The sequence below is a fragment of the Symsagittifera roscoffensis genome, chromosome 7 (genome assembly GCF_963678635.1).
Source record: "Symsagittifera roscoffensis chromosome 7, txSymRosc1.1, whole genome shotgun sequence".
Taxonomy (NCBI): domain Eukaryota; kingdom Metazoa; phylum Xenacoelomorpha; order Acoela; family Convolutidae; genus Symsagittifera; species Symsagittifera roscoffensis.
In genome coordinates, this window is record NC_087068.1 from 23641334 (window position 1) to 23668587 (window position 27254).

Genomic DNA, 27254 nt, shown 5'->3' on the forward strand with positions numbered 1-27254 from the left:
AACATAAAGAACAAGTTTCCAACAGAAAGTGGGGAAAAGTCAATGCACGCTAGAAAACAGAAAAACACTGACTTGTTTTTTGAAAAAAAAAATATTTCGGGTTTCGGAGAAAAAAGCGGGTTCCGGAGAAAAAACTTTGAAGTCCTTTGCGTTTCTAGAACAATTTATGATTGACAACCCAATTTGAGAAGACTAGATCACTAAGTAAAATTTTTATTTCGAAATCTGAAAATACAATTCCACTTTCGAAACTTTCGCAGTAGGAGGGCGAATTTCGCCTAACCTTTAGCAAATGCACTTGAATTGAACTCAAAGAGTGCGCATATACCTAAGGGCATTCATAAATGCATCAATGTGAATGAATGCACTTCTGCAGTTATTTGAAAGTTTAAAGACTTTTTCCTAAAATTTGCTTTTTTAAACACGCAAATTATTATACGAACAAATGCAATTCCAATAGTGCCACTTTGTAGACTTTTTGTCGTGATAACAGTTAGCCAAATATTGATATAAATAATCGATCTGATATAAATGTAATTTTTCAATCCAAAAAAACGGAAAGAAAAAAATTCAACCAAACCTATAATCAAATTTTAAAAAGGTCGAACCGAACGGCTATTTAAAATGCTGAAACAATAATGAAATATGTAGGTTGACGAAAAAAATATATTTGAGAAAATAATTTTTCCTTAAGTTATCAGTTTTTCTCGACACTGGGAGAATTTTTCCAAACTTTCTTTTTAGACTCCAAATGACGGACCAGAAGCTCTTGAATATGATACCATCTTTGAACCCTTACAAGTTTACTTTGAGGTAGGCATTATTGGCTGGAAAAACTACCGACCTGAATCCACAGTTCCTTCCCCCCTCTTTAAGAGTGGCCGTAACAAAAATTCGTTTTCCGATTTGATAACGCTTGCCAGCATAGAGCGCCATAATCGGATACGTAATAAGTACGCAGCAAAAAGAAGCTTTTTACTTGAATTTTTAAAAATTATTCAAACATACCGCAAAAAAAATACAAATCTCAAATTCTTCCAACATTCGACATGACATTCACAATGTACTGGAAAGCTGAACCTTCAAATAGAGGCACTAGACAACAGACACTTCGAGCAATTTAGCAACGCGTCAACGAACTATAGAAATTTTGCAACGCGTCAACGAACCCGAAAAAAAAATTGTGTGAAAATTTTTTGCCCTTTCAAATTTCTTTCATAAAATTATCACACTTAAAAAAAACTGGTCCAAAACGCATTTTCTTTTTTCCGCTAGAGCTGCTGAAAATTAAATTCATCGACGAAACCATAAGTTAGTCATTTTTTTTCGCGGCTTTTACACTTTTTTCATTGGAGACCAATGTGTGCTTTCCATTCAGCAAATCAATTTGAATTGAGCTTAGAAACCAAAAGTCAAACTGAGAAAAGTCATATTTGAGCGTGAAGTACTTTTCAGACAGTTTAATGGAAAAAAAACAATAACCACAATATCTAACTAAGTGGTACATCACCTCCTTCATGAAAATTTTAAAAACAGTTTGAGCAGTGGCGGATCTAGGATTTTTTCGAGGGGGGGGGGGGGGGGGGGGTCGGATATTCAAATTTTTTTTTACAATTGTAAGTCGACTAAATTGATTTTCCGAGCTCTCCCAAAGTACTAAAAAAAAAACCTGGTTTGGCCAAATGTTCTGCGCCGCAGACAAAATTTTGAAAAAAAAAACAAGCTAAAAATAGCGTTTTTATGCACTTTTTGAAAACTTTTGACCAAGAAATTTGCGTTTTTTCGGCACGCGCTCCCCCATCAAAATTAGTATAAATTGGCGCCAACGGCTCCGTTAGAAAAAATTTGGAGTCCGTCAGCCAAAAATGGATATCTCAAAATAGTTCAAAGGGGGGTTAGAAAAAGTATTCAAGTATATCTCGGTTTCTAGTACGACTTTGACCTTGTTTAGTATTGCTGTTACCACCTACATCGTCTAGCTATTCACTTTGTCATAGACCAGTCATTAGACGATCAATAACATCAATAATCCACAATTTAATTTATTGGCTCCGGTACTACCCTAAGCCCTCCGATATGAAAGACACAAGACATGCTGTGCAATCAGAACAAAAGAAGAATGTTGTTGATTCCCCATATCGCACCAGAATCAGTCTATTGACTGGACAGTTTCACATCATCAAAAGAAAGTTCTTAAGATTACAGCTTAAATATGATCGTATTTAAATAGCTTATTAAATTAGACAAAAGAATTAACAGTTGCAGATTGCAAACTAATCCGACTTCAAAAACTATATATCCGAATTTAAATTATGAACATCGCCGACTTACATTTGGAAAAGAGTAATGAACACAAGGAAACAGACTTGCTTTGTGAAAAACTGACTTACTTTTTGAAAAACTTCAAATTCGAAAATTACAGAAAAAGTATATGTCCTTGAAGCTCTGAACTTCAAGAACAATTTACGATTGGTGCTTTTTTATATAAAACTAACCCAATTTGAGAAAGTTTTTATTCCGCTGGGAAATCTATAAATTCAATTCCAATTTCGAAACTAGAAGTTGTTCACGTTTTTTTGCGCAATTTTCACGTTCGTATTTGGAGAGTGCTATTTATGTACAGTCACGGGACACAGAAGTTGCAACTTTTTGATTTCAACGAGTTTTTTTTCTGGGATGAACGAATTTTTTCTTCACATTTTGTCGTTTTCTCAGCAACGATTCAAATTTTGACATATGCTAATTGGAAGGTATAGGCCGGTCCAAAATTTTGAAATTTGTGTTTCAAGGCGTAAATTAGCCAGCATCTCATAACTAGTTTTAGGTGTTCAGGCTGTAGAAACATCCTCGAAAACAATATCGGGAATGTGAATTATAGGGCGCAACTTAAGTTCTTTGGGCACCCGATGAGCTTGAAGTACACCTGATCCCACCTACAGCGACAAACAACAGTATTGAAAAAGTTACTTGGTCCGGCGATGAAGAACTTGAAAATTACGAATAATTTCGCGCTGAGGATCAAAATAAGTCAACAAAAGAACTATTCCAGCAAATAAATCGGAAAAATACTCTCCAGTCCGTGCACAGGATTCTTATCAGCAGTTATGTCGTGGGTAAATTTTGTCCAAATTTCTAGTATAAGCCCCCAAGAACTACCAAAGTAAGTTTCGTCAAAACAGAATTGACCGTTTTTCGACGCCGGGCAAGGTAATTTTTTCAAATCTGTTATCTGTCGCAAAAAACTAATATGAGACAAATAATTCAAAATCCTTATATTGTTTGCGAGGATGTTTTTTTAGGAAGAATATCTATAACTAGTTATGAGACACTGTCTAAGGTCAACTTTCAAATAATTTCATCTAGCAAAAGTCAAAATTGGAACCCTATATCTAAACAATTGCCGAGAAAACGACACTAACATGAAGAAAAGATTCGTTCATTTGCTCGTTGAAGTAAAAAAATGCGTGACAGTATTTTTCAGCACATTAATTTCAATTGAACTCAAAAAAAGCACAAATACCTAAATGCATTAATATGTATGAACGCACATCTTTACTTAATAGAGCAATTTACGAACTTTTCCCGAGAAAAAAAAACAAAAAAAAATACCTATATAAGAGTCTTCACTATGTTCATTAATCAAAACAAGGAAATCGAGACAATTTAGTGGAAAAAATACATCTCGAAATTGCTGAAAAAAAATCACGAGGGCATATAATGGACTTTTTAGGGCATAACTCTAGGGCATATAATGGACTTTTTTACGAGATGTTTCAAATGGAAAACTAGCAAATGAGTTTAGTCTATAAACCCTTTTTATGTACTATTTAGCTAAAGACTTTTCAAAAACTTGCTCAATGACCTCAATTGAAAATGGTTCAAAAATACTTTTTTAGTTTTCAATTTGTCAGGCTTTTTGTACTGAAGACAAGAAAAAAAGAATTTAAGAAGTTGTATCAAAACAAGCGCTTTAAATACGTGCTTGGAACATCATGTGCTAGCTGGGCAGACGCTGAAAACTCTTAGCTGCAAGCTGGGCAGAAGACTAGAAGCTGAGAACTGCTAGCTGGGCAGAAGACTAACTGGCTTCAGGTATTTTATTGGTACTCATTCAGAAGCATGATCCGCCGTTTTTGAGTCTTATTCAAAAGCTCATTCACAAGTGTGAACCCGCCCGACCACTTGAAATGTACTGAGTATTTCAAATGGAGGAAAACAAAAAAAAATTGTAAAGAATTCTTCGTTGGATTTATCTTGCAAGTTTTCTATAATATGAAACTAGCAATTCACTGGTAAAACTCAGAAACTACCAGTGAAAAGCTTTTCTGAGGGAAAATCGGAAGTTTTTTGGGACAATACTTCTAAACGAGAACAAGTGCAAGAAAGAAAAATAAAACGCTATTTGAATTTTGAAACCATTTTATGACACTTTTTTGATAGATTTAACTCCATTTGAGAAAACTTGATCAAAAGTAAAGACATTTTCCTGCAAAAAAAATCATCAAGGCTCATATACGTCAAGGCTCGTAAGAGTCTTCAATACCGGCATTGAAACTGCAACCTATAGATTTCCGGCAAAACTGCCACTCAAATTTCTTCACATATTTTCCGTCCTTTTAGAAACAAATTATAGAAAATTTCTATAATTTGTTTCTAAAAGGACGGAAATATGTGAAGAAACTTGAGTGGCAATTTTGCCGGAAAACAGAGCACACGAAACTATTTAGTAACAGCAAGCGTTTGCTTTCAAACCAGTTTCAACAAAGAAGGTCTTTATCTGATTACCCACAGAGATGGCAAATAACTATGATAATAGATATATACACAGAGGAGAAGCGGCACTTCGCAAACACAATAGAGAAAACGCCAAAACGCGACGGTAAAAAAGGAAAACTGAAAAAAGCCTTGAACAATAAAAATCAGCTATTTGTCAAAATTTGGAGTCTCACGTCCACGCATCTATACCACATGCCATTGGAAGTTGACTAACACTAAAGTTGAAGCCACCGATAAAGCATCTCCAGATGATGATAAACTGCCAATGCCATTCAGCAACAATGCCACTAATATAAATAACGCCAACAGGCATTTGGAAAAGATTAAATGAACATGGGGAAACAGAAAAAATCGGACTTATTTTTTTTTTGAAAAAAAACTTCAATTCCTGAATTTCAAAGTAAACATATATGGCTTGACGCTATTTGAATTTTGAAACCATTTTATGACACTTTTTTGATAGATTTAACTCCATTTGAGAAAACTTGATCAAAAGTAAAGACATTTTCCTGCAAAAAAAAATCATCAAGGCTCATATACGTCAAGGCTCGTAAGAGTCTTCAATACGTTCATCGTCTCTTCTTAAAACTGGTGCGGCATTGAAACTGCAACCTATAGATTAGGAGTCTCACGTCCTTCAAACTGCCAAGGTCGCTTGAAAATAAAACAGCGAACAGATGCTATGAAATTTCCAATTCTACAGATCGTGATTATCGCAAGCGAGCCACGAACGGACTATTTTATTTGCGTGTTTGCTTTGAAAAAAAAGGACTCATACTATGACAATACTTTCGCACGTGTAAAAAAAATTAACGTGGATTAAGAGTTGATTTCAGTCGTGATTTGAATTCCAAAAACATACTTTACAGAAGCTTTCTCAGTGACAAAAAATCATCTGATTTTTTCATCATAGACTAATTTTCCTTATGAGGAATAGATAAAAATGGAATCTTATCTAATTTTATTTATTTAAGCTAACCAAAAAACGGAAGTACTTCAAAAAGTTTACTTCTTTGCAAAAAATCCTGTGGCTGAAAAATTCTGAGTTATTTTAATACACAGAGACGAAGCTGCGCTTCGCAAAAACTAGCAAGAATAAGACAAAAAGCAGTTTTAAAAAGTGAAATAAAAAACCGAAATGAGCCTCGAATTAAAAAAATTTGCTTCGTATTGAAATTAAACCAGCAAGCTCGAGATTTGGAGTCTCACGCCTCTCGGTCACGAACGCTTAACAATCGCCAAAGATTAGTCTCAAACAAAGCAGCTACATCTGCTAAAAAAATTGTCAATCGATGCAGCAAAAGTCGCACCAAATACAAAGGAACAGAATTTCGCAAGTAACAATTTGGAATATAACACGATGAAGGCATCCACACTAACTTTGCATGTAACAAATCGCAAAGCATCAAGCCACATTATGCATAAATTAAGCATTTCAAACAATTGCGAGATATATTGAGATAGAAAATTTCTGAAATCGAACTTTTATTATTGTGATGCTGTTGAAACAAATAGCTTTTTTAAAAATGCATCAAGTGTGTTAATTTATTACTATTCGAATGTCAAAGCCCATGATATCAAAAAGCTGTAAAGGTGCCCCACCATTATTGGGCTATTACTGCCCCGTAATTTTCCACAAAGTTATAATGATCATAAACATAGAGGCGGAGCTGCGCTTCGCAGAGCCAGAATAAGAAAACAGCAGCAGCTTTATAAAGTGAAATAAAAAACATAGCGAACTGACAGTTAGAAAAGAGTAGGTAACGCATAGAAACTGAAACAAAAACTGACTTGTTTTTTCAAAAATCTTCCACTTTTCAATTTGGAAGAAAAATTAGATGAATTTAAAGCTCTTCGAATTTTTAAAACAATTTATGATGAGCACTTTTTTGTTAAAATTAACCCAATTTGAGAAAACTGGATCAATAGGTAAAACTTTCATTCACTGGGAAATCTGGTGAATAAATTTCATTTTCGAAATTAGAAGTCGATCACGTTTTTCGTGACTTTTTTATTTTTGCTGTTCAATAGTGGAATGCACTGGAATTAAAAAGAAAGCCCAAGTCAAACCGCCAGAAATCAAAATTGAGAGTGAACAAATTTTAAAACTTTTTCCTAAAAAAAAATCAGCAAGACCTATATAAGAGTACTCGTTACGTTCATTTCTTTTAAAAACCGGCTACTCTCGTCAATTAATCAGATCTAGTTTTTTTAGAGCTAAAACGTCTCTCGATTGATCGGCATGATATCATTTAAGCCGAATTCAAAATTTTTATTGTAACAATTTTCTTTTCATCACAAAAGAACTTACCACGTATGCTTTAGCTGGAAACTGACTTGACGACAAGAACTGACTGAAAATTTCTCTATTGCACCCTTGAACGCATCCACAGTTAGAAGAATTAGTCACTCTTTCCTTAGCCTCTTGATAACAATCGAACTGTTCTCGCTTAGTCAAGTCACAGTCCGGAATAGTTTGACTCTTTAAAACTGAAAAGAAGCTATAAATAATTCAAAAACACCATTTACTTATGATGAACTCGAATCTCTTTAACTATATCTCCCTCTTTTGCATATTTGTAACTAAGTTTTTGCTTAACTCTTGAATTATTTCTTTATAGGGGGATATTCGTTAATAGGTACCCGGGGGGATAGTTAAAGAGATCCATGAAAAAAGAGATTCATGAAGCCACAAGAAGTTTATTAAAGATTTACTCACGTGCTCGGTCCAATATGTATCCATACCTAAAACAGGCGATTAGAGAAATTAACATTTAGATAAGCCCACCTTAAATCAGACCTTATGCGAATGAAAAAACCAAACAAAGTCAACAGGCACTAGGTAAAGTGTCAATAAACGTAAGAAAACGAAAAAAAAACTATCGATATTTTATATAAACGTTGATTATTTGCTGAAATTAGAATTCATTAGGTTTTTCAGTCTATTTAGAAACCAAAAGCTAAGCCTACAAAAAACTCTGAGCGTGAACAAACCTTCACTGCTTCAAAACAGAAAACCACACGACTTAAGAAGGGGATCAATCGCGTGGGATACTTTGAATGTTATGAAATCATGAGCAAAATCATCAGCCAGATTCTCCAACGAATGCGGAATATCAAAATTCACAATACAAAAATTCCATAACTACTTTCAGAGTGAAAAATTTACTAAAACTGATGCATTTAAAGTCGACTTTTGAAGCCGTCTTTAATGCAAATGTGTGTTGTAAGATTTAACTTTGTTAAAGCCGCGGGGGGGGGGGGGGGGGGGGAAGGTTGCGCAATTGATCCAATTAAGGTCCTCACTTCGTTTTATGTGTTGTTGTGTATTTTGCAGTTCACCGAGCACCTTTCTCGGGCAAATGGTTAAAAATAAACTCATCTAAATTTCAACTTCTATGAAATTTAAAAACTACTACACTTAAAATAGCATTACCTGCACGCGCCCGTTTCGCACGCCAAAGGCTGCAACGCCATACAAATCTGTATGCAAAAATGCAAATCGTACGACTTCAAAAATGGCTTCACTTCAGCGCTCAAATACATCTCATTGTTCTTCACAAACTCAGGGTATTCTGTAATACAGCCACTGTATAGGCCTCCTAGTTTAGAGATCGTATTCTTTTTCAAAGACAACAAATTTCCAGTTCCTGGTTTAACGAGAACTGTGTTATATTCAGGCTGGGGATGCTCGTAGTGCGGGTTTACCCCGATTATGGCTCCTACTCCAGGGGACATAAGTGGGATATAGGCATCTTCATCAACGGATAAAGTCACATGCAGTCCTGAAGTATAGCCGGTGCTGCTGATTTTATTCTGATTCTCTCGTGAAACTAAAAATCGTATCATTGTTGAACCAACGGCAACCAAAGGCGTCACGAGATGGCGAAAAGGCGAGATTAAATAATTAAATAGAAACCAATATTTCTTGTTTTTAATTAATTGGTTTCATGACAAGATTTCTGGCTTTGAAAAACTAGTCTTGACTGTTGCACGGACGCTAAGATAACCGAAACATACGCTCCTCACAAATTAGAAAATACATCCTATTAAACTGCGAATACTATACAGCAAATGTCCATAGCATTAATATTAACAACATGAATCTCGTTTACACAAAAAATGACTTCTTTTTCAGTCTGAATCTTAGAACATCTAATTCTATTTTAAGACATTCAGTCCGATGTCGAGACGATAGGCATCGAATGCTTTTGAACTAATAACAGACCTTGAAATGATTTCTATACGAACAATTTGTCGGTGAAGTATTAACTCACTGTAGTGTCCGTTTGTCTAAAAGGTAGGAAAATATATTCAAGCACTGAGGCAAAACTGCGCTTCGCAAACTTAGCGAGAACAAAAAGCAGCAATATAAAGTGCAATAAGAAAAAGTAGAAACAAGCCTCGAATTAGCAAACATTCGTCTACGTCTCGAATTCGATCTGAGACCTAGAGATTATGCGACTCACACACTAATCGCTCAGCCAGGGAAGCTTAATCGACACCAAACACTAGCCACAAATAAAGCTGAGAACAGATGCTATCCAATTTCCCATGCTAGTGGAAATTCCAAATAAATGAACACTCTTATGAACACTTTTTTTGCGAGTTACATAAGAAAAAAAATCTGATAGCAAGTAAATCACTCTCTAAAACAAAACTGCTTGAGGTAACAGTTTTGCCATTTAAACAAAGAAACAACCAAAAGACAATAGAAAAAGAGTCAATAAACTCAAGGAAACTTCGGTTTATGAATTTCAGAGGAAAAATATGGCCTTCAATCTGTTTGAATTTCAAGAACAAATTATGACTGATAATTTTTTTGGTCAAATGATTTCAACTTGAAAAAACTAGACGAAGAAATAAAACTATTCCGCTGCGAAATCTGATAATTTATCTCCATTTTCGAAATTGGAATCCACTCACGTTTCTCGTAACTTTTACAATTTCTCCGTTCGATAGAAGAGTTTGCCTTCTTTTTAACAAAAGAAATCAACTGAACTTGAAAAGAAATCACAAATTAAGCCGCGAAAAATCAAAAATTTGAGCGTGAACAAATTACAAGACCTTTTCTGAAAAAAATCATCACGACATACACTAGTAGACAAAATTACACGCAAATTCAGGCGTTAAATCTCTATAATGCCTGATTTTAAGGAACATTTCGGACAACTTTCACAAAATTGCTACATCGACCGACAACAAATGACCTGCACTACCCTCTCTGAACATATCATTTGTTGATTTGAAGTCTTTACCAGTTTATTCATGGTCTAAAAAAAGGGCCAGATTTTTTTTGCAGTAAGTTTCTCGTAGTGTGAAATATTGAGACACAACAGAGTTGAGGAAAGTTGTCATAGTTAACAATGAAATTTTTTCGTTCAAAATATGTCATATCCCATGATTATTTTTTCCTATTCCACTTTTTCAAAAAGTGTTCACTTCGATCGAAAACCTATTTAAAAAAAGAGCAACAAATGGCATTTTGTTCCCTGAAATAAACTGGTAAGAGCTTCCAATCAAAAACTGATACTTTCAGAGAAGGTATTTCTATAAATTAAGCTTTTTTTCAGAGTAAAAACGTAATTTCGCTTTTAACTTTCTCCACTAGTGTATATAAGCTTCTGCACTAACTTGAACTTAAGCCTTATCTCATTTCCAGATATTAAAAATTTGCAATTAAACAAGAGAAACTTGAGTGTTGCCGGAGATGAAAACACTTGTGGATATGAACACCACCTGTTTCGGCAAACTGACCTTGACATTTCTCCGATTTGCTCAAACGTTCTGTGAGACCAAATGTCGATTTAAAGTATTTCCCTATACGAGAATCATACATTAAAAGTTTGACTCGGTAAAATAAGCAAAGCATGCATTGTCTTGGAACGCCCCTAGCTCTCACCAACAATGATGCGATCCGAATTTCTGACGACAAGAGCTTGTTTGTACCCTCCCTTTTATTAAAAATCAGCTACTTTACATAATACTCTGTCCGATTAAGTTAGCTATTCAGTCCGTTACGTAACGCTTACTCACAATTGGTGAGGAGGTGGTTGAAGGTGTGACAGTTTCCATATACTGTATGTTTCCAAGACTTCCAGAAGTAGTCGAATTTACCCAATGCCCCGGAACAGGCCCTGTTGTTGTAGGAGCACAATTTGATAAGTGATTCTCTAGGCACTCCGTAATCAGCAATTGAATTCTCTTTTGGAACCAGTTTGCTTTTAACAGCAGAGTAGTAGGGATCTTTCTGGGCTGTTCTGAAACGTCAATTTAATGAAAACATTGCGCATTTCCCAAAAGCCAAGTGGCGCTTTTGATACAGTAACGTGAATATCACAATTCTAACGCTAAAAAGTAAAAACCAAAGCTCTAACGAAAAACGATGGTTAAGTAAAAAAAAGTCATACCATAACTAATTTATACAAAAATCATTTGCAACTAGAAACAATTTGAAAATCTATGCCATAGCTCAAACAGAGCTTATAGACAGTTGAAAAAGTGTCCATGAACTCAAAGAAACTGAGAAGTGACTTCATTTTATTGATAAACTTATAAATTAAAATACATCACCTTTAAAATTTCTCAGTTCCAAAATCTATGATTTGAGAAAACATATTTTTTATATTCGACTGGGAAGTTTAAAACTTATCATTGGCTTTCGAATTCATAAGAAATTCAGGTTTTTTGGACAATATGCCTTTTTAATTGGAGAGGGTAAGTTGCCTTCAATTCTTCAAAAATTTCTCCTTACAAACAACACGACCCGACAAATTCTCTTTTTTCATCGACACAAAAACAATTAAAAGAAAACAAATTCATTTCATTCCAACTTTGACTTTTTAAATTGAAGTGTGAGAAAAACCTTTAAGGGTGCTCGTAAAGCAAGAGCAAAACATTCCTTGCAATCAAAATGTTCAACGAAAAATTACCAATCATCAGTCAGAGAAAATGAATGGGAAAAATGAATTATCAGGCAAGGATAGCCGGTTACCAGGGTTGAGGAAAAAAAACGTTTCTTATTAAATAAAAAACATGTTTCATTGTTTTTTTACAGTTTGTTCAGATCTAACTTTCTGCCCTCATACCGATGATCTATTAGTTATGGGGCAAGAAAAACGGGAGTCAGATAATCGTCTCTTCTTTTTAATACAAATTGTTTAAGATGATCCGTTTGAACATTGCAGAGATCGAGCCAGCTCTATAAAGGAAGGCGACTCATAACCCCTATCGCAGCGGTCCGACTCTCGGACAATGCTAGTTTTTTTTTGTCGTTTTATCGGCGTGGTGTGATAAAACGAGTCTTTTCAAATTTTCGTCGTTTTATCGGCGTGGTGTGATAAAACGAGCTGAACAAAAAAAACTAGACAATAGGTATATTCGACAGTCATAGTAACCAAAGCAAAATGAAATACAACTTTTTTTAAAAAAAAGTTACCTGAAATATGAAAAATAATTTTTTTTTTCAATTTTTGCAGCTTTTTTTGAGTTAGTGAAAACTTTGATTCCAAAAAGGCGCTTAAAAACTCAAAGTTAACTAACGTTACTCAAGTAAAACTAAGTTTTTACAATTTAAATTAAGCTATTGTAAGCTTTTAAGCAGTTAAAGTAAGACTGCTCGTTCGCTTTTTTCGCTCGAAATAAGACGAAAAATCAAAAATTGCAAACCAGTTTTTCTCGACACGGGAAAAACTTTCTGAATTGTTAAATTGTGGTTCGAATCACGGCTGTTGTAAGGGCTTTAATATGATATATTTATCAACCAGTACGATGAATACTTATGGTACCTGATTTTTTTTGCGTGGAAAATCAAAAAAAAGTTCAACACAACCGAATACAGAGTTGCTCCCCATTTCCAAAGGTCGGGTCTGAACAATAACCTCCGAACTTATAGAATAGAAAAAAAAATTTTCAAGTTGTGCTCTTGATTTTTTAGGATTTGATTGTAATTGCTAGAAAAACAAAACTGACAAAATGATTGATGGCGACAACAGATGTTTCTAATTTGTCCATCGTTAATTGAACATGAATTTTAACCGAGGATAAAACCTTCAAGTAAAACCGCAAAAAAAAAACAGTTCATATTTCCTTTCATAGCTCATGAATTCACAGACAAAGAAAAGCTCAAAAATTTTGATTAGCTTAAAAAACTTTTACACAGCCAGCATGAAAATGCATTTTTACACAGAGTCTAAGCAGAGCTTCGCACAACCTGTGATGCAACAAAAACATTTAAAAAAAACACAAGTCGAAAAAAGTTCAAAAATTGTAAAATTCAAACAATAGGCCTACCAAAATTTTAAATTTCTCGATATGTATCAACAGAAATTCATTCCATACAAAAATCCCAGAATTTGAGTAATAAATTAGCAACGGAACAAAACTTACAAAGAGTCGACAATCTTTGAGCAGACACAAGTTGACACAAAATATGATTATAAAAAGTCCCACCTGAAGCGACAATGAGCAACACTTGCAATTGCAACTACAATGAAATTACTTACAGCACAAGAAACATCAAAAAGGTAGCAACTACGCCGACAATCTTTGAGCAGGCACCAGTTGAGCCGAAAAAAAAAACAATAATTTTATGAAAATAAACCTGAAATCTTTCAAGTTCTCCCCTGACATTAAAATGAACAACACTTGAACTGGCAATGAAAGTATGAAAGTTGCTTACAGCACAAGCAAACTCCGTGAAAGGCAACTAAGAGGGCAAAACTTGAGCAGACAAATGAAAGTCTGCCAATTCAATTTAAACCGATTTTTTTTTTCAATTGCATACTGAAAAAAAAAACAAGTTCCGGTCGAGCAACAAACACCAGAACTTAGGACGCAAAGGCTGCGGAGTTACCCCTAGACCAATATTAAAGAAAACTGAAGCAAAGCGATAACACAAAAGTAGCATTGCAATCTAGCAGAAAGAAAGGAAAGGAGAGACACTAAGTCCAAAACGAAAATTTTAAGGAGAAAACACAACTAAAAAAAACTTTAAAAAGTTGTCTCTAATGAGGCTTTCCGTGCGGAAAACACGTCCAGAAACACATTGGATAGCGTTTAATGAAAATTCATTGAGAATATCGAGCGAAAATTAAATTGTCATCAAAAACTTTGAACTCGATTCTTGAGATTTTTAACGTTTTGAGCAATCACGAGAAAAGCATTCAAATTATGGCTCCCTCGAACGACCCAAAATTAGGTTAGCAAGCCTATAAAACATAAGCCAAAAACATTTAGTCCGAAAAGTTTTCAAGCGAACAAAATAAAATAAAATAAATCGGAGTACATGAAAACATAAAGCAACTAATGAAACTGCAGAGCAAAAAAATCTAAGAAGTGGCAACTAAGCCGAGAAAACACAAGCAGACATAATAAGCTGACAGTCTTTTTGAAAAGGAAAATTTCCCAGTTGAAAAAAACCGGTCCTGGTCAGATTCAAACCCATGACCTTAGCTGCCCCAAGCGTATTCATAACCTCCACACTAAGTGTGCAGGCGACGCTTTGAGATTTGAATTAATTTTGAACCAAGATACCAAGTGGTTCAAATCGTTCTGTTAATCAAGTTGTTAACCCGAAAAGATATTCCGATTTTATAACGATTGCTAATTCAAGCGTAACCATCCGACTGTATTTTTATTCAATTTTTGAAGACACTTATGTCCTATTTGTCTAATTTACTAACTTCGAACGCATTCTTAGTGCTCGCATCAAACCACGCACAAAAAAGACACTAATTTGATGAAAAAAGGGGAAAACAATTTTCGTCCGTTTCTTTATGAATGTAGTCGGAACACTCTTTGCTGCCTGCACATCAAACAATATCTTGTTGCGAGTTGTCTTTTGTTGCGAGCTGTCGTATTACGCGCATAACCAACCAAGCCGACAGTACAACCTAAATACAGGTGGTTGAACGTAAAACAGAAGCAAAAAACAGGCATTACAGAAGAACACTGAAGGGCAGCGGGACTACAGCTAAACCCTCAGTACTTAGAGCCACTGTTTATCCACAATACCTCGAAACTAGTATTCGCATGTTTCTTCAATGAATTTAGTGGCCAACTCACTTTAATCATGGAACGTGAATGAGATATGGGACATGAAGAGAAAAAATAGCAGCTAAATATAACCCCATCCCCGCTGCTGTAAACACTACTGGTTATCAATGTATTCTTACTCTAATTTGTCGAGATTGTGCAAAATACTGAAATGAAATGAAACATACTTACAATGTGAGCTGCTCATACAGTGACAAATTATTTGCAATGAACACTCCTGCTTCTGAAGACATATCAGGCGAAGAGTCAATTGCACTCCATGCTAAAAAGAGCCCAAATATGAATACCATACAAACTCATTCAGCTCACATATTTAATAATCTAAACCGATCAAATATAAGAGGTTCCACAATTTTAAACTACAAATTTCAGCTTCGATCGACTTAGCAACCTCCCATTTGAATTTCTGTTCCGACCACCTCCCTGGGGATGGAGAGAGCATAGCGTTTTGTCGAGTCCCATTTTGGTACCTGGTAACGAATCGCCACCCGTATAATGAGTTAATTCAACGATTAAGCATATAAGTTTTGTACCTAGTAACGAATCTCCCTCTTTTGCAAGATAATTAAAAATATTCAATTTTTTCCAGCGATTAATTAGCTACGATGTTTCTTAAGGCTCATTTTTTAACGCGGACACAACAATGAACTAGCGAGACGACAATTCAAAAATAGCGAGGATGTTTCACCAAAAGTTTTTCAGCTGAGATGTACAAACAGTGCTGATTTAAATTATCCGGAGAAAACGCATTTAATTTGAAAGTGAAAATGCGTTCTCTCAAAATGGGTTGACCTAGCGTGAAAAATGATGTGGACAAAACAAAGTTTGCTTTACTTTTCAGCAGACGTAATATGGTGCTGTTTCTTTAAGAAAACTCGGGCCCAATTTTTAGGAAAATTGGTCCTATTTGTTATTTCCACCTATGAATCAATGAATCAACGCTTTTCGATGGGGCAACGCTTGTACATACATACTCTCAAGTGCTTACTCGGTTTCAACAGTTTTCATAAACTTTCTGTTTCATATGGTATAAAAAGTAGCTGATAGTGACGCATTATGGCGAAAACGTTTTTTTTCTTAGTCCAGAATACCGAATAGGCCTTGGATTTTTTCAAAATGCGGCGAATAGTTTAGAGATCCGTTTTTTCTTCCTGATTGTTATCAGGGCCGAGTCTGATATCATACTAAGCCCCTTAAGCCGTCTTTCGGTTAGGATTTCGAAAAAGCTCGAAACACGTTCATTCAAAAGTTGTATCAGTGTCAAAATAAACATTTTTCGATTTCCAAACTAAATTAGAACTAAAAATTGACAGAAATTTAATTACAAGCTGATTCTAAAATAATTTAAAAGCTATATTAGCTATTAATTAGCCCTCTTTCCTATATTTGTTCACCTGCTTCAATAATTCTTTCTAAAAAAAAACCGGAAATTTTGGACAAGAATTTCTGAAATCGAAATCTTTTCGAATTTTTTATGTCAAGTTTTGAATTTCCTTCTCAACCAGTGCTGACGGAACATTCATTGCTACTTGCACAGCAGCTGTTGTTAAATATTTAAATTTATCAGGGAAAGTGTCAGCAGACAGTTGAAAAGTGTCAATGAACAAGGAAACAAAAAAGTGACAAACTTTAAAAACTTAGAAATACGTCATGTTGAAACAAACAATTAACAAAAACTCTTTCCAAATTTTTATGCTAGTCGAGCTTTATGCTAGTAGATACTTCGTCTATATTTTTTCTCCAAAATTCGAAAGGAGAAAATGTTTCAAGATAAATTTAAGTCCGTTTTAATTGAGATAAATTAATTGTTTTTGACAAAAACCATTAATTTATCTCAATTAAAAATAACTTTAATTTATCTTAAAACATTTTCCCCTTTCGAACTTAAGAGAAAAAATATTGGCGGTGCATAAAAATCGAAACATAGTAAAACTCAAATATTGTCAAAATTACAATTATTGGAGCTTGTTAACTACACCCATTAAACAATAGCCAATTCATTTCCGCACTGGAGATTCATGGATAATAATCGATTAATCTTACACCACCTCGTTCGCATCCCCCATGGTCAACACTCCCCTCACGTTCACACACCCTCCCACGTTTACACCCCTCCTACCCTCCTACCACGTTCACACCCCCCCCCCCCCAATTTCCCAGTGTTCGGTTCAAGCTATTTCAAGTCGGGGAAGGGGTGGATCAAGGATTTTCTCGAGGGGGAAGCGGATTTTTGAAAAAACAGGCCAAAAATTTCTTAATACAGAGGCAAAGTTGCATTTCGCATATTAAACCAAAAGTATGACCGATAACTCTAGTGAGAAAAACTAAACGAGTAAAACTTTTAGTCTACAAAATTTCTTAGGTGAAGCTTGCTAGGTGACGCAAGCCAATTATGACACATTAGCAGTTCCAGTCAATTTGAAAAAAATAATCAAATATACCAACTAACAATTTATAGACCGGACTCATTTTAAGTAGTATACTTTAAAAACTCATTAAAAAATCCGACCCTGCCCAATTTCGAACCCTCTTATTTTGTTGCGGTTCTCCTTCCCTACCCCTACGCTACAGATCCGTGATAGATTGAAGCTGAAGTGCTATTTGTAATATAATAGTCTGTGTATTGGCTGTACTTAATAGCTGGTTATTGATCAAAATGAACACTTTCAAAATGAACGTTTTGTCGCAACGATATTTGAGTCGCAACAAAATTACAATTTTTGCGACTTAGGTTGGAAAAAAGAGAGTTCATACTATCACACATGCTTTACTTAAGCAAAAAGGATTTCTTAAATTACTACCAAAGGGGAGCCTTTTGGGTCGTCAGGGGTTCGAATCCTTCGGGGGGAGTGGTGTGGATGAGTGTACGCTCCCCAACCCCACCCCTATGGGTCGGGGTATGATTGATCAAAGTTTATGTGACAAAGAATTTTCATTTGCTTGCTGATATTAATTTTTCTTTGTTTCTATTTTTCAGAAATGCAAGTTTCAATTTGACACGACTCTTTTTTTGTCGTTTTGTATTTCTGAGAAAAATAGCTTTCAAATTTATGCTGGTCAAAACAGTTTCATGTTTTCCATCTTTTATGCTAGTCGAGCGGTCACCAAAATATTATGCTGCAGCTCTTCGAAGTTATAAGAATCTTTTATGATGGTTCTTCTTTCATTAAATTAACCCAATTTGAGAGCACTACGTCAATAGCCAATAAATAATTTCTGAATCAGCCGATGAATCTTAAAATTGAAATCCATTTATGGGCCTAAAAACAATCACGTTTTTTGTTCCGATTTCACTTTCGTAATGGGTGAGCGTAAATTCTCTTCTAGCAAATATATTTGAAATGAAAAAAATCATTAGTAAAACCGCGAAAAATCAACTTCAAGATATTTTCCTGAAAAAAATTAAAGACAAAACACCACTACCTATCTAAGTGTCTTCACTGCGTTCATAAAACACAGCCAACTAGCAGTAAGAAAAGAGTAGGGAACCCAATGAAACTGAAAAAAAAAATAAATTGTTTTTTAAGAGCCTTCAAATTTTGAATTTTGAGAGAAAAAAATAATTGGCCTTAAGACTCTTTGATTTTGTATAACAATTTATGATGGACACTTTTTTGTAAAAATTAACCCAATTTGAGAAAACTGGATCAATACGTATTAGCTTTTATTTCGCTGGGAAATATGATAAAATTTTTTTTGTCAGAAAAAGGGAGGTTTTTCAAATCCGTTCTGTTCGTTGAAACTCAAATCTCAGATTTGGAAGGTTTTTGAGAAAATCGAAAAAAATCAAAATATAAGGTCAAATATTCGCCCAGACTTATCGAAAACTATAGAGAAAGGGGTAAAGCAAAGAGATCAGGGGAGTATGCAGACACACACGAAGGCAGTAATTGTATCTATAGATACCATTTTTTTTAATACCTGCAGAAGGGTTTTCGGGAAAAAAATTGGGAGATAACAAAACCCGATCCCAAACACTTTCCTAATAACTGTTTATATCAAACAAGAACATGCCAAGCTTGACATTTGAAATTCAAATTAGCTACTGAACAAACTTTTCGAAGCGGAAACAAGGCTGACCCCCTTTGAGCAGACAGCAGTTAAGTCGAAAAAAAAACTGATTTTTTGTTTTAAAAAAAACCTTCCAAAAGTTCCAAGCCCCCCTGAATTTACCCTGTAGTAATTAAATTACTTAAATTAAATTACACAGTAGTTGAATTAGAATTTTTATGAAATTGAGCCTGTCAGCATCATAAGTAATTCAAGTTATTTTGTTAAATTACTTGTTAACCCGAAAAAGTCTTCATTCCGATTTGATGACGCTTGCTAATCGCAAGCGTAAAAAGCTGTACTTGAGTAATTTTAAAGGATTTTGACCAAGGTTTCTTTGGAGCCCGCTCACCCTCAAAATTAGAATCAAATGTAAATAAAGCACCTGATGCTTGCAACATAAGTTAAAAAAACTATGCAAACTAACTTTCTCAACCGAAATTTACTGTTAAACAACTTCGCTATTAGGCCGAACGGTAACAAATAAAAAACTCCCAAAACAGAAACTTTAAGCCAAAATTGTCAGGGAAAGGTAGCCGGAGCCAAGTAAATTTTTTACCGATGTTATCGTCGGAGATGTTATCGATAAGAGACAGAGGGTATCCATTGCGACAGAGGGTAATAAGTTGATACAAATTTCTGGGAACATAGCCAGCAGATATTTAAAAAAGGGTCAACGCAATTAAACAAAAAATATCAACATGTTTTAAAAAAAATCTCACTTTCAAATTTCAAAGAAAAAAACAGATGCCCTTAAAGCTCTTTTTGAAATTCTAGAATAACTTCGACCGTCAATTTTTCGATAAAAATTACTAAAATTGAGAAAACTGGATTAATGGCTATTTTTTTTTTATTTCGCTGGTGAATCTGAAAATTCAATTCCACTTTCGAAACTAGAAATTGATCACGTTTTTGTGATTTTTACACTTCTGCTCGATAGTGGAACTTGCCTTCCTTTTAACGTAAGAAATAATTTGAACTTAAAGAAAAAATCAAAAGTCAAACCACGAAAAAATAAATTTGAGCCTGAACAATTTTCCTGAAAAAAATCATTGCGACCTATATAAAAGTCTGAACTACGTACACCGAATCTTCAAAACTTTTAAACAAAAAACAATGACCAAGTTTACTGTTGAAAATCTAAGTGAGCTCAAATTTTCTTTAGTTAAAAGGAAGGCAAAATCCACTAACGAGCAGAAGTGTAAAAATCACAAAAACGTGATCAATTTCTAGTTTCGAAAGTGGAATTGAATTTTTAGATTTACCAGCGAAATAAAAACATCGCAACTGAAAAAAAACATCGCAACCTACATAAGAGTCTGAACTACCTTCTGGACTACTAAAAACTTTTTAACCAAAAATTTTCCTGAAAAAAAAACGAAAAAAATCGACGTGACATATATAAACAGTGTCTGAACTACGTTCATCGACTCTTTAAAAGCTATTTTAAAAAAATCGTCTCATAAAAAACAATGACCAAGTTTTCTTGAAAATCTAATTGATCTCAAAGATTTGACACACTGGAAACTATTATTGAGCAATGGGCGGCAACTTCACAAACAAGCGGTAAAAGAGAACTTTGATATTCAGAAAAACAAAATCAGCATCTAATAATTTGGAATATTATAAGCAGGCCCTGGATTTCATTAAGTAAAAAATAGTTTTAAATTAACTAAATGGCTCCGTAAAAACGATCGAACTACCTGAAAATAAATTAATTACGGCTTTAAAAATATTTAGCAAGACTGAAATTTGCGGTAGCTGAAGTTTTTAATTTTTCAGTTTTGTAATTTGCACCATCTAAAAACTCCCCCAACCTGTGATATCAAACCTTGGTGCAGATGTCAATGTTGACGTACAGTTTTTAAAGTAGTATTGTCGGTTTTCTGGAAAATTTCAACAGAAATAGTTGAAATAAAGCGCATCTCTGTGATTAGTTTTTTTCCTCCAATTTCCACGAAACTAACTCCAGGTAAATACGAAAATTAGTTATTTAACAAAAAATCCGGGGCCTGGTTATAAGCCAAAAGGCAATCACACTAAGTTAGAAAGTATAAAACCAATTTATTTAACTGCACAATTATGCATTTCAAAAATTTCACAAATCATATTGAGTTGGAAAAATTCTGAAACTGAGTTTTTATAATTGTGCTGTTGTGTGAAATAAATAGCTTTTTCATTTAATTTGATGAATTGAAAATGCATCAGCAGTTAAATTAAGCCTTTAATAATCGAATGTGAGGGGAAATGCTATTACATTGCTATATAAGCCTTTGGGCGCCACAAAAAAGCACCAATATGTCCGACTTAAATTAGAAAAAGTTGACCTTGTAGTATCACACTACGCTGTGCATGTGTAATGACAAAAAAACGTATAAAAAGTTCGCAGATTGAATCTAGTTAACTCTTTGCCGTTCAAAATATAACAACTTAACTTGGTCTCTTGGTAGTTTCATGTTTTTACTTCAGATAAATCAATCTTACCATTGTCAACGAATGCAGTTTCGTTGATTGGCGGTTTATTTGTTGGACTGGCCATGTCGGACACGCATCTTGATTCATCCAATCCGTTGGGGCAGTCTTCAGTCCCATCGCACACTTGAAACATTTCCAGACACTTATCTTTGCACCAGCGGGAACAAACGAAGTCACTTGGGGCCAGATCCATGCACAAATTATTATCCGGATTCAACTTCACAATCTGGTCGCTTTGTAATTCAACTAAAATTGACAAATCTCAAATTGATGAAACAAGTAGTCAACAGCTGAGCTTCATTACCAATGGCGATACAAGACAAACGTCACATGGCAAGCTCGCTCACAGAGTATAAGACGAACAACTCCATGTCGCAAAAACAAATATTTTAAAAAAAATAACGACTAAAGATTTATTTTGAACAATCAATTTTTGAATCGTTCTATTACAAATTATGTTCATTTTGAGATACCACGATGAAAAACACAATAGCTAGCGATAAATTAACTTTGAAAAAAAATTACGAAGCGGCAGCTGAGCCGACAAAACTAGTGCCGATGCCCTCTAAATATGTCTGTTAGTGAAAATTTTAAGCAAATTTGAGAGTCTCAGGCCCCGAAGGTCACAGGTCACGCGGACAAGACTGGAGCGGGATAGAAGTACCCGCAAGACAGTTGAATCGTATGCATGAACTCTATGAAATCAAAAAGAAGTGTCCCATTAGAAAAATGTTGAACTCAGGTAGATCGAACAAAAATACTCATTTTTTGTTCTGATCAATGAAAATAAGGTAAAACTTTGTCGTCGGGTGCTTTTTTTAAAAATTTTTCTTCCACGCAAAATTAGTTACCACAAACGAACTGATCCTATATTAAAAGCGATTATTGTGAAAATAAAATGAAGATTGATATCAAGAGATTGAACCCTTTTTTAAAGGTCAATTACTCAAGTCTGAGGGTCCAAACAAGAACCAAAATAGATAGACAGGTGCTATCACGGAAACAATATTAAAAATTTTCTTCAGTATTCAGGACAGCGGTTTTAATTTCTTATAATAGCAGGTGAGGCGATATTCATCAAACTTCAATCGATACAAAAAACGATAGCCAACAGACATTTGGAAAAAATTCAATGAACGCACGTCGTACAGAAAAAAAATACAGACTTGTTTATAGGAAAAAAAACAAATTTCAAAAAATATAAGCATGGCCTTGAAGCTCTTTGAATTTTTAAAACAAACTATGATTGACACTTTTTCGATAAAATTCATCAAGTTTCGAACTAGAAGTTTTTCGTGGCCTTTAAACTTTTGCTGTTCGGGAGAGGCGTTTGACTTCCTCTTAACAAAGGAACTGGACGAAACTTAAAAACGAAATCAAAATTCAAACCACAAAAAAGTAAATTTGAGTTTGAACAAATTTTAACAAGTTTCCTGAAAAAAAAATTCATCACGACCTACCTATATAAGAGTCTGAGCTACGTTCATCGACTTTTAAAAAGATAGAAACCGCGGGGTTTTTAAAATATTGATAAAAAACAACTTCAAAGAAAATGATTAATTATTTCTCTGGATTGAAGTTCAATAATCTGAGGGAAACTAGTGGAGAAACAAAACTGCCAATGTTAAATAAAGAAAAAACAGAGTCGAAGCTGCAGCGTCCTAACCACATGCGAGAAAACGGCAAAACTTTGTAAGCTTAAAGACAAAAACACGAATTTTGCAAGTAAAAATTTACAATATTATAAAGTAAAGTTACCCATGTTTTGCATGCAACAAATTGGAAAGTGCGCACCCAAATGTGATTCAAATTGGTCAGTTCAAAAACTTCGCGGAGTATACTGAGTAGTGAAATTTCTGAAAAGGTCATTTTATTGCTGTACTGCTGTATGAAACAAATACCTCCGTGGCTTTAATTGATGAATTCAAAACGCATCCACAACTCATTACAAATCTGAGGGTTATCAAAGCACGTGCAAATGTAGTGCCAATGCAGCCTCTTACTTCAAACTGGCCGCTAAAAGTAGCACTTGAAGTAAAACTTTAAAAAAGCCACTAAAAACGGATAGACCGCTGAGCCGAAAGCTTTAAATCCCCTCACTGGAAACCTATTATAGTTTCGCTGGTTAAGCGACATTGTATGAAGCAACTGACCCGAAACATAAAAAGATACCATTGTAGCCGAAAAGGAATTACAAAAGCATTAAAAAAACTGAAGAGAAGGAATTGTGCAAAATCATAAGTGGTAAACTTACAAAATACACGAAAAAAAATGAAACCAACTTCAATGATAAAATAAATTGCTTATATCAGCTGAAAAACCCATGCTATGGAAATTATGCCGATGATATTAAGCAGGCGAACCATAGTCCGAAAAAAGCACTACCAAGAAAAATTTATTTTAAGAAAAAAATTGGCTCCCGGTTGGAATCATACTAGGCACCTTTGTCGTTCCAAACATGAGCGGTACCTCTAGGGGCTCAGGGTGTCTACGCAAAACAATCTGTCTGCTGATTCCATGTGCGTAGCCACCTTAGGCAACATGCGCAGAAACCGTCATTGGATTTCAACTTATATGGAACACGTAGGATCTACTCTGGGAAATCTGTCAGTGGAGTTATTTCCTTGAAAAAATAATTAAAATCAGAAAAAAAACTTTCCGCAAATTATGTTATATGCGAAGTACAAACCGTCGACAAAACAGAAAGCTGATGAACTAAACGTTACTTTCTAGGGCTATTACTGCCTGGTGCTTTTTCACAAAGCTATAACAAAAATAAACACAGAGGCAAAACTGTGGCAAACACTAGCGATAACACGACAAAACAGCAGCTTGATAAAGTGAATAAAGAAAAAATAGAAATAAGCCTCGAATTAGTAAAACTTTGCTCGTGGTGTGTTCAAATCTGCGACCTCGAGATTTAGCGTCTCACGCCCTGCCCTTTCGGCCACGAACGCTTGTTAATAGACAAATACTAGTCACAAATATAACAGCTACATATGCTAACAAATTGCCAATGCGATGCAGCAAAGTAGCACCAAATACAAATAGACACAAAGTAATAATTTGGAATATAACAAACGGAAGGCATCCACACTAACTTTGCATGTAATAAACAGGAAAGTGGAAAGTCACATTATGTATAAACCATGCATCTCAAAAAATTGCGAAATATATTGAGTTAAAAAATTTCTGAATTCGAGTTTTTATTATTGTTATGCTGTCGGAAACAAACAGCTTTTTTCACATCATGCTATACTTTTTATTCACATGCTATCAAACAGTAGTATAAGTTCCATTAAAAGTAGCACCAATACCTGCGACTTAGGTTAGAAAAACCAATGGCCGTACTTTTACACTAACGTTCACTTAAGTTCGCAAGTGTAAATAATAATGCCGATACGTAAGTACATGACAATAGCCAACGAAAAAGAAGACCCCTTTTCAAAATGTTTCATATAATTGAAATAAAAATATTTCTTTCATTAAAAAATATTCGATAAATTTTTCAAGATCGAGAAAATAATTGAACAAACAAAATAAACTATGATTTTGAAGTCTAGTCAATTCATATTTCCACAAAATTTCATCTTCGCAGGGTCATAATAAAAGTCAAAACCTGATTTGAAAACACTACTACTCCTAATTAGAACTTATCGCCCTTATCAGATGGCTCCACGAGGCGATATATAAAATTTATAGCTGCCACAAAGCTTCCAAAAAAGCCGATAAAACAAGAACAAGCATACATTTCGATAAATTAGCAACAAAGACATATGGCCAAAGTTTCAGGTTCAGATGAACTCACTCTTTGACATTCGCGGACACACGCTGAAGTCGTTAGCAAAATCACAATACGCTTCATCACTTTTGTCAGTACAGTGATAATACCCGTCGCATACAGCCCATGGGGGAAGCACTACATCGAACTTCCTAAACAGAAAAGCGGACTTTTTTAGCGGTTTCACTTGACTCTTTTCGGATTTTCTTCTTAAATAACTTAACTGCTACGATAACTGTTAAATTATTAGAAGATAATTTTAAACCCTAGATAAAAATAGCCAAAATGTTTTTTTACCTAACTATTCAGATGTACTTATCAATTAAATTCAGATATTGAAAATTAGAAAGGCAAAGATGCCCATAATGACAAAAAGCCATTACTGATGAAAAAAGATACCCTTCTGAGAATCAAAAATAAGGACTACAACATCTGCAAAAGCTACCACTTTCGGAGGTCTATGTGAAACTGCTTGTTGCTGGGAAGTCTATGAAACTGCTATATCAAAAGACAACAGAGGAAAACTAAAACTAGACTAGCGTGTAACGCACCTCCGGTGCTTCGAATTTTTGAAAATTCAAGAAAAACCGCATACATTGGAAACCACATCTGCAGGCTTTTAGTGTACTCTGACAGCACCCAATTACATGGCTGGTAATTTGATATTTAACAAACTATTTAAATTTTGAGAATAGTTCTAAACCGAAGTTAATTGAAAATTTTGGAAAAATCGAAGAAAAAATGCTCATATCTCGAAAACTACAAGGATTTGAGCAGTCATGTTCTGAGGCAAGATTAGCCACCCCTATGAGTACCCAGACAGCACCCAACTACAGGGTTAGGAATTTCAAATTTAAAAAAAATCAAAGTTTCGTTTTCTGAAAAACTTTGACAAAATCACTAAAACATCATATCTGGAAAACCACAAAGATTTGAGCAGTAATAATTGGATGCAAAGTTCCTAGCCCGTGAGATTACTCTGAAAGCCCCCCAACGAAAGGGTTGGGAGTTCAAAATTTTGAAGAAAAAAAACTTGTTTGGGTTTTCTGAAATTTAAAAAAAATCACAAAAAAACGTCATATCTCAAAAACTACAAGGAATGGAGCACTCATATTTGGAGGCAAGATTCGCAACTCTTGAGAGTATTCTGAAGCACCCAACTATAGGGAAGGGAATTTCAAATTTTGAAAATATTAATTTTGAAAAAATTTTTGAAAAAAAAAATCACAACAAACGTCATATCTCGAAAAGTAAAAGAATTTGAGCAGTCATATTTGGATGCAAGGTTCACAACCCATGAGAGTACTCTGACAGCCCCCAACTAAAGGGTTGGCAATTTCACATTTAAAAAAAAATTTCGTTAAGTTTTCCGGCAGTTTTTTTTTTAAAATCACAAAAAACGTCATATCTCAGAAACTACAAGGATTTGAGCAATCAATTTTGAAGGCAAGACTCGCAACTCCTGAGAGTAACCTGACAGCACCCAACTACAGGGTAAGGCATTACAAATTTAAAAATATTGATTTAAGTTTTTGATAATTTTTTTAAATCACAAAAAACGTCAAATCTCGAAAACTACAAGAATTTGAGCAGTCATAATTGGAGGCAAGGTTCGGAACACTCTGAGAGTACTCTAATAGCCCTCAACTACAAGGATGCAAATTTCAAATTTTGAAAACAAATTACAAGTTTTTTGAATTTTTTTTGAAAAAATATCGCATAAAAACGTCATATCTCCAAAACTACAACGCTTTGAGCGGTTAAAATTGTAGGCAAGGTTTGCAATACCTGAGAATACTCTGATAGCCCCCAACTATCGGGTTGGGTATTTAATATTTTGAAGAAAAAACAGTGTTGTTGTCTAAAAAAAATTTTAAAAAATCACAAAAAACCTCACTCATATCTCGAAAACTACAAGGATATAAGCAGTGATATTTGGAGGCAAGATTCGCATACCATGAGAGTACCCTGACAGCTCCCAAATAGAGGGTAAAGAATTTCACATTTTGAATACAAAAATTAATTCAAGTTTTCTGAAACTTTCGAAAAAATCACAAAACGTCATATCTCAAAAAGTACAAGAATTTGAGCAGTCATAAGTGAATGCAAGGTTCGC

At 34.6% G+C, this 27254-nt stretch overlaps 1 protein-coding gene across 1 annotated transcript in view; it reads right to left on the bottom strand.

Moving 5' to 3' along the window:
* LOC134851187 (uncharacterized) overlaps window positions 1-27254 on the bottom strand; it is a 61004-nt gene that overhangs the window by 23377 nt on the left and 10373 nt on the right. Inside the window, exons 4-10 of the mRNA XM_063867158.1 lie at window positions 25166-25290; window positions 21367-21603; window positions 15004-15094; window positions 10813-11036; window positions 8213-8609; window positions 7496-7521; window positions 7088-7266 (exon numbers count right to left, since the gene is read on the bottom strand). Of these exons, the coding sequence (XP_063723228.1) occupies window positions 7088-7266; window positions 7496-7521; window positions 8213-8609; window positions 10813-11036; window positions 15004-15094; window positions 21367-21603; window positions 25166-25290 (1279 nt within the window). The remainder of the gene's footprint in view (window positions 1-7087; window positions 7267-7495; window positions 7522-8212; window positions 8610-10812; window positions 11037-15003; window positions 15095-21366; window positions 21604-25165; window positions 25291-27254) is intronic.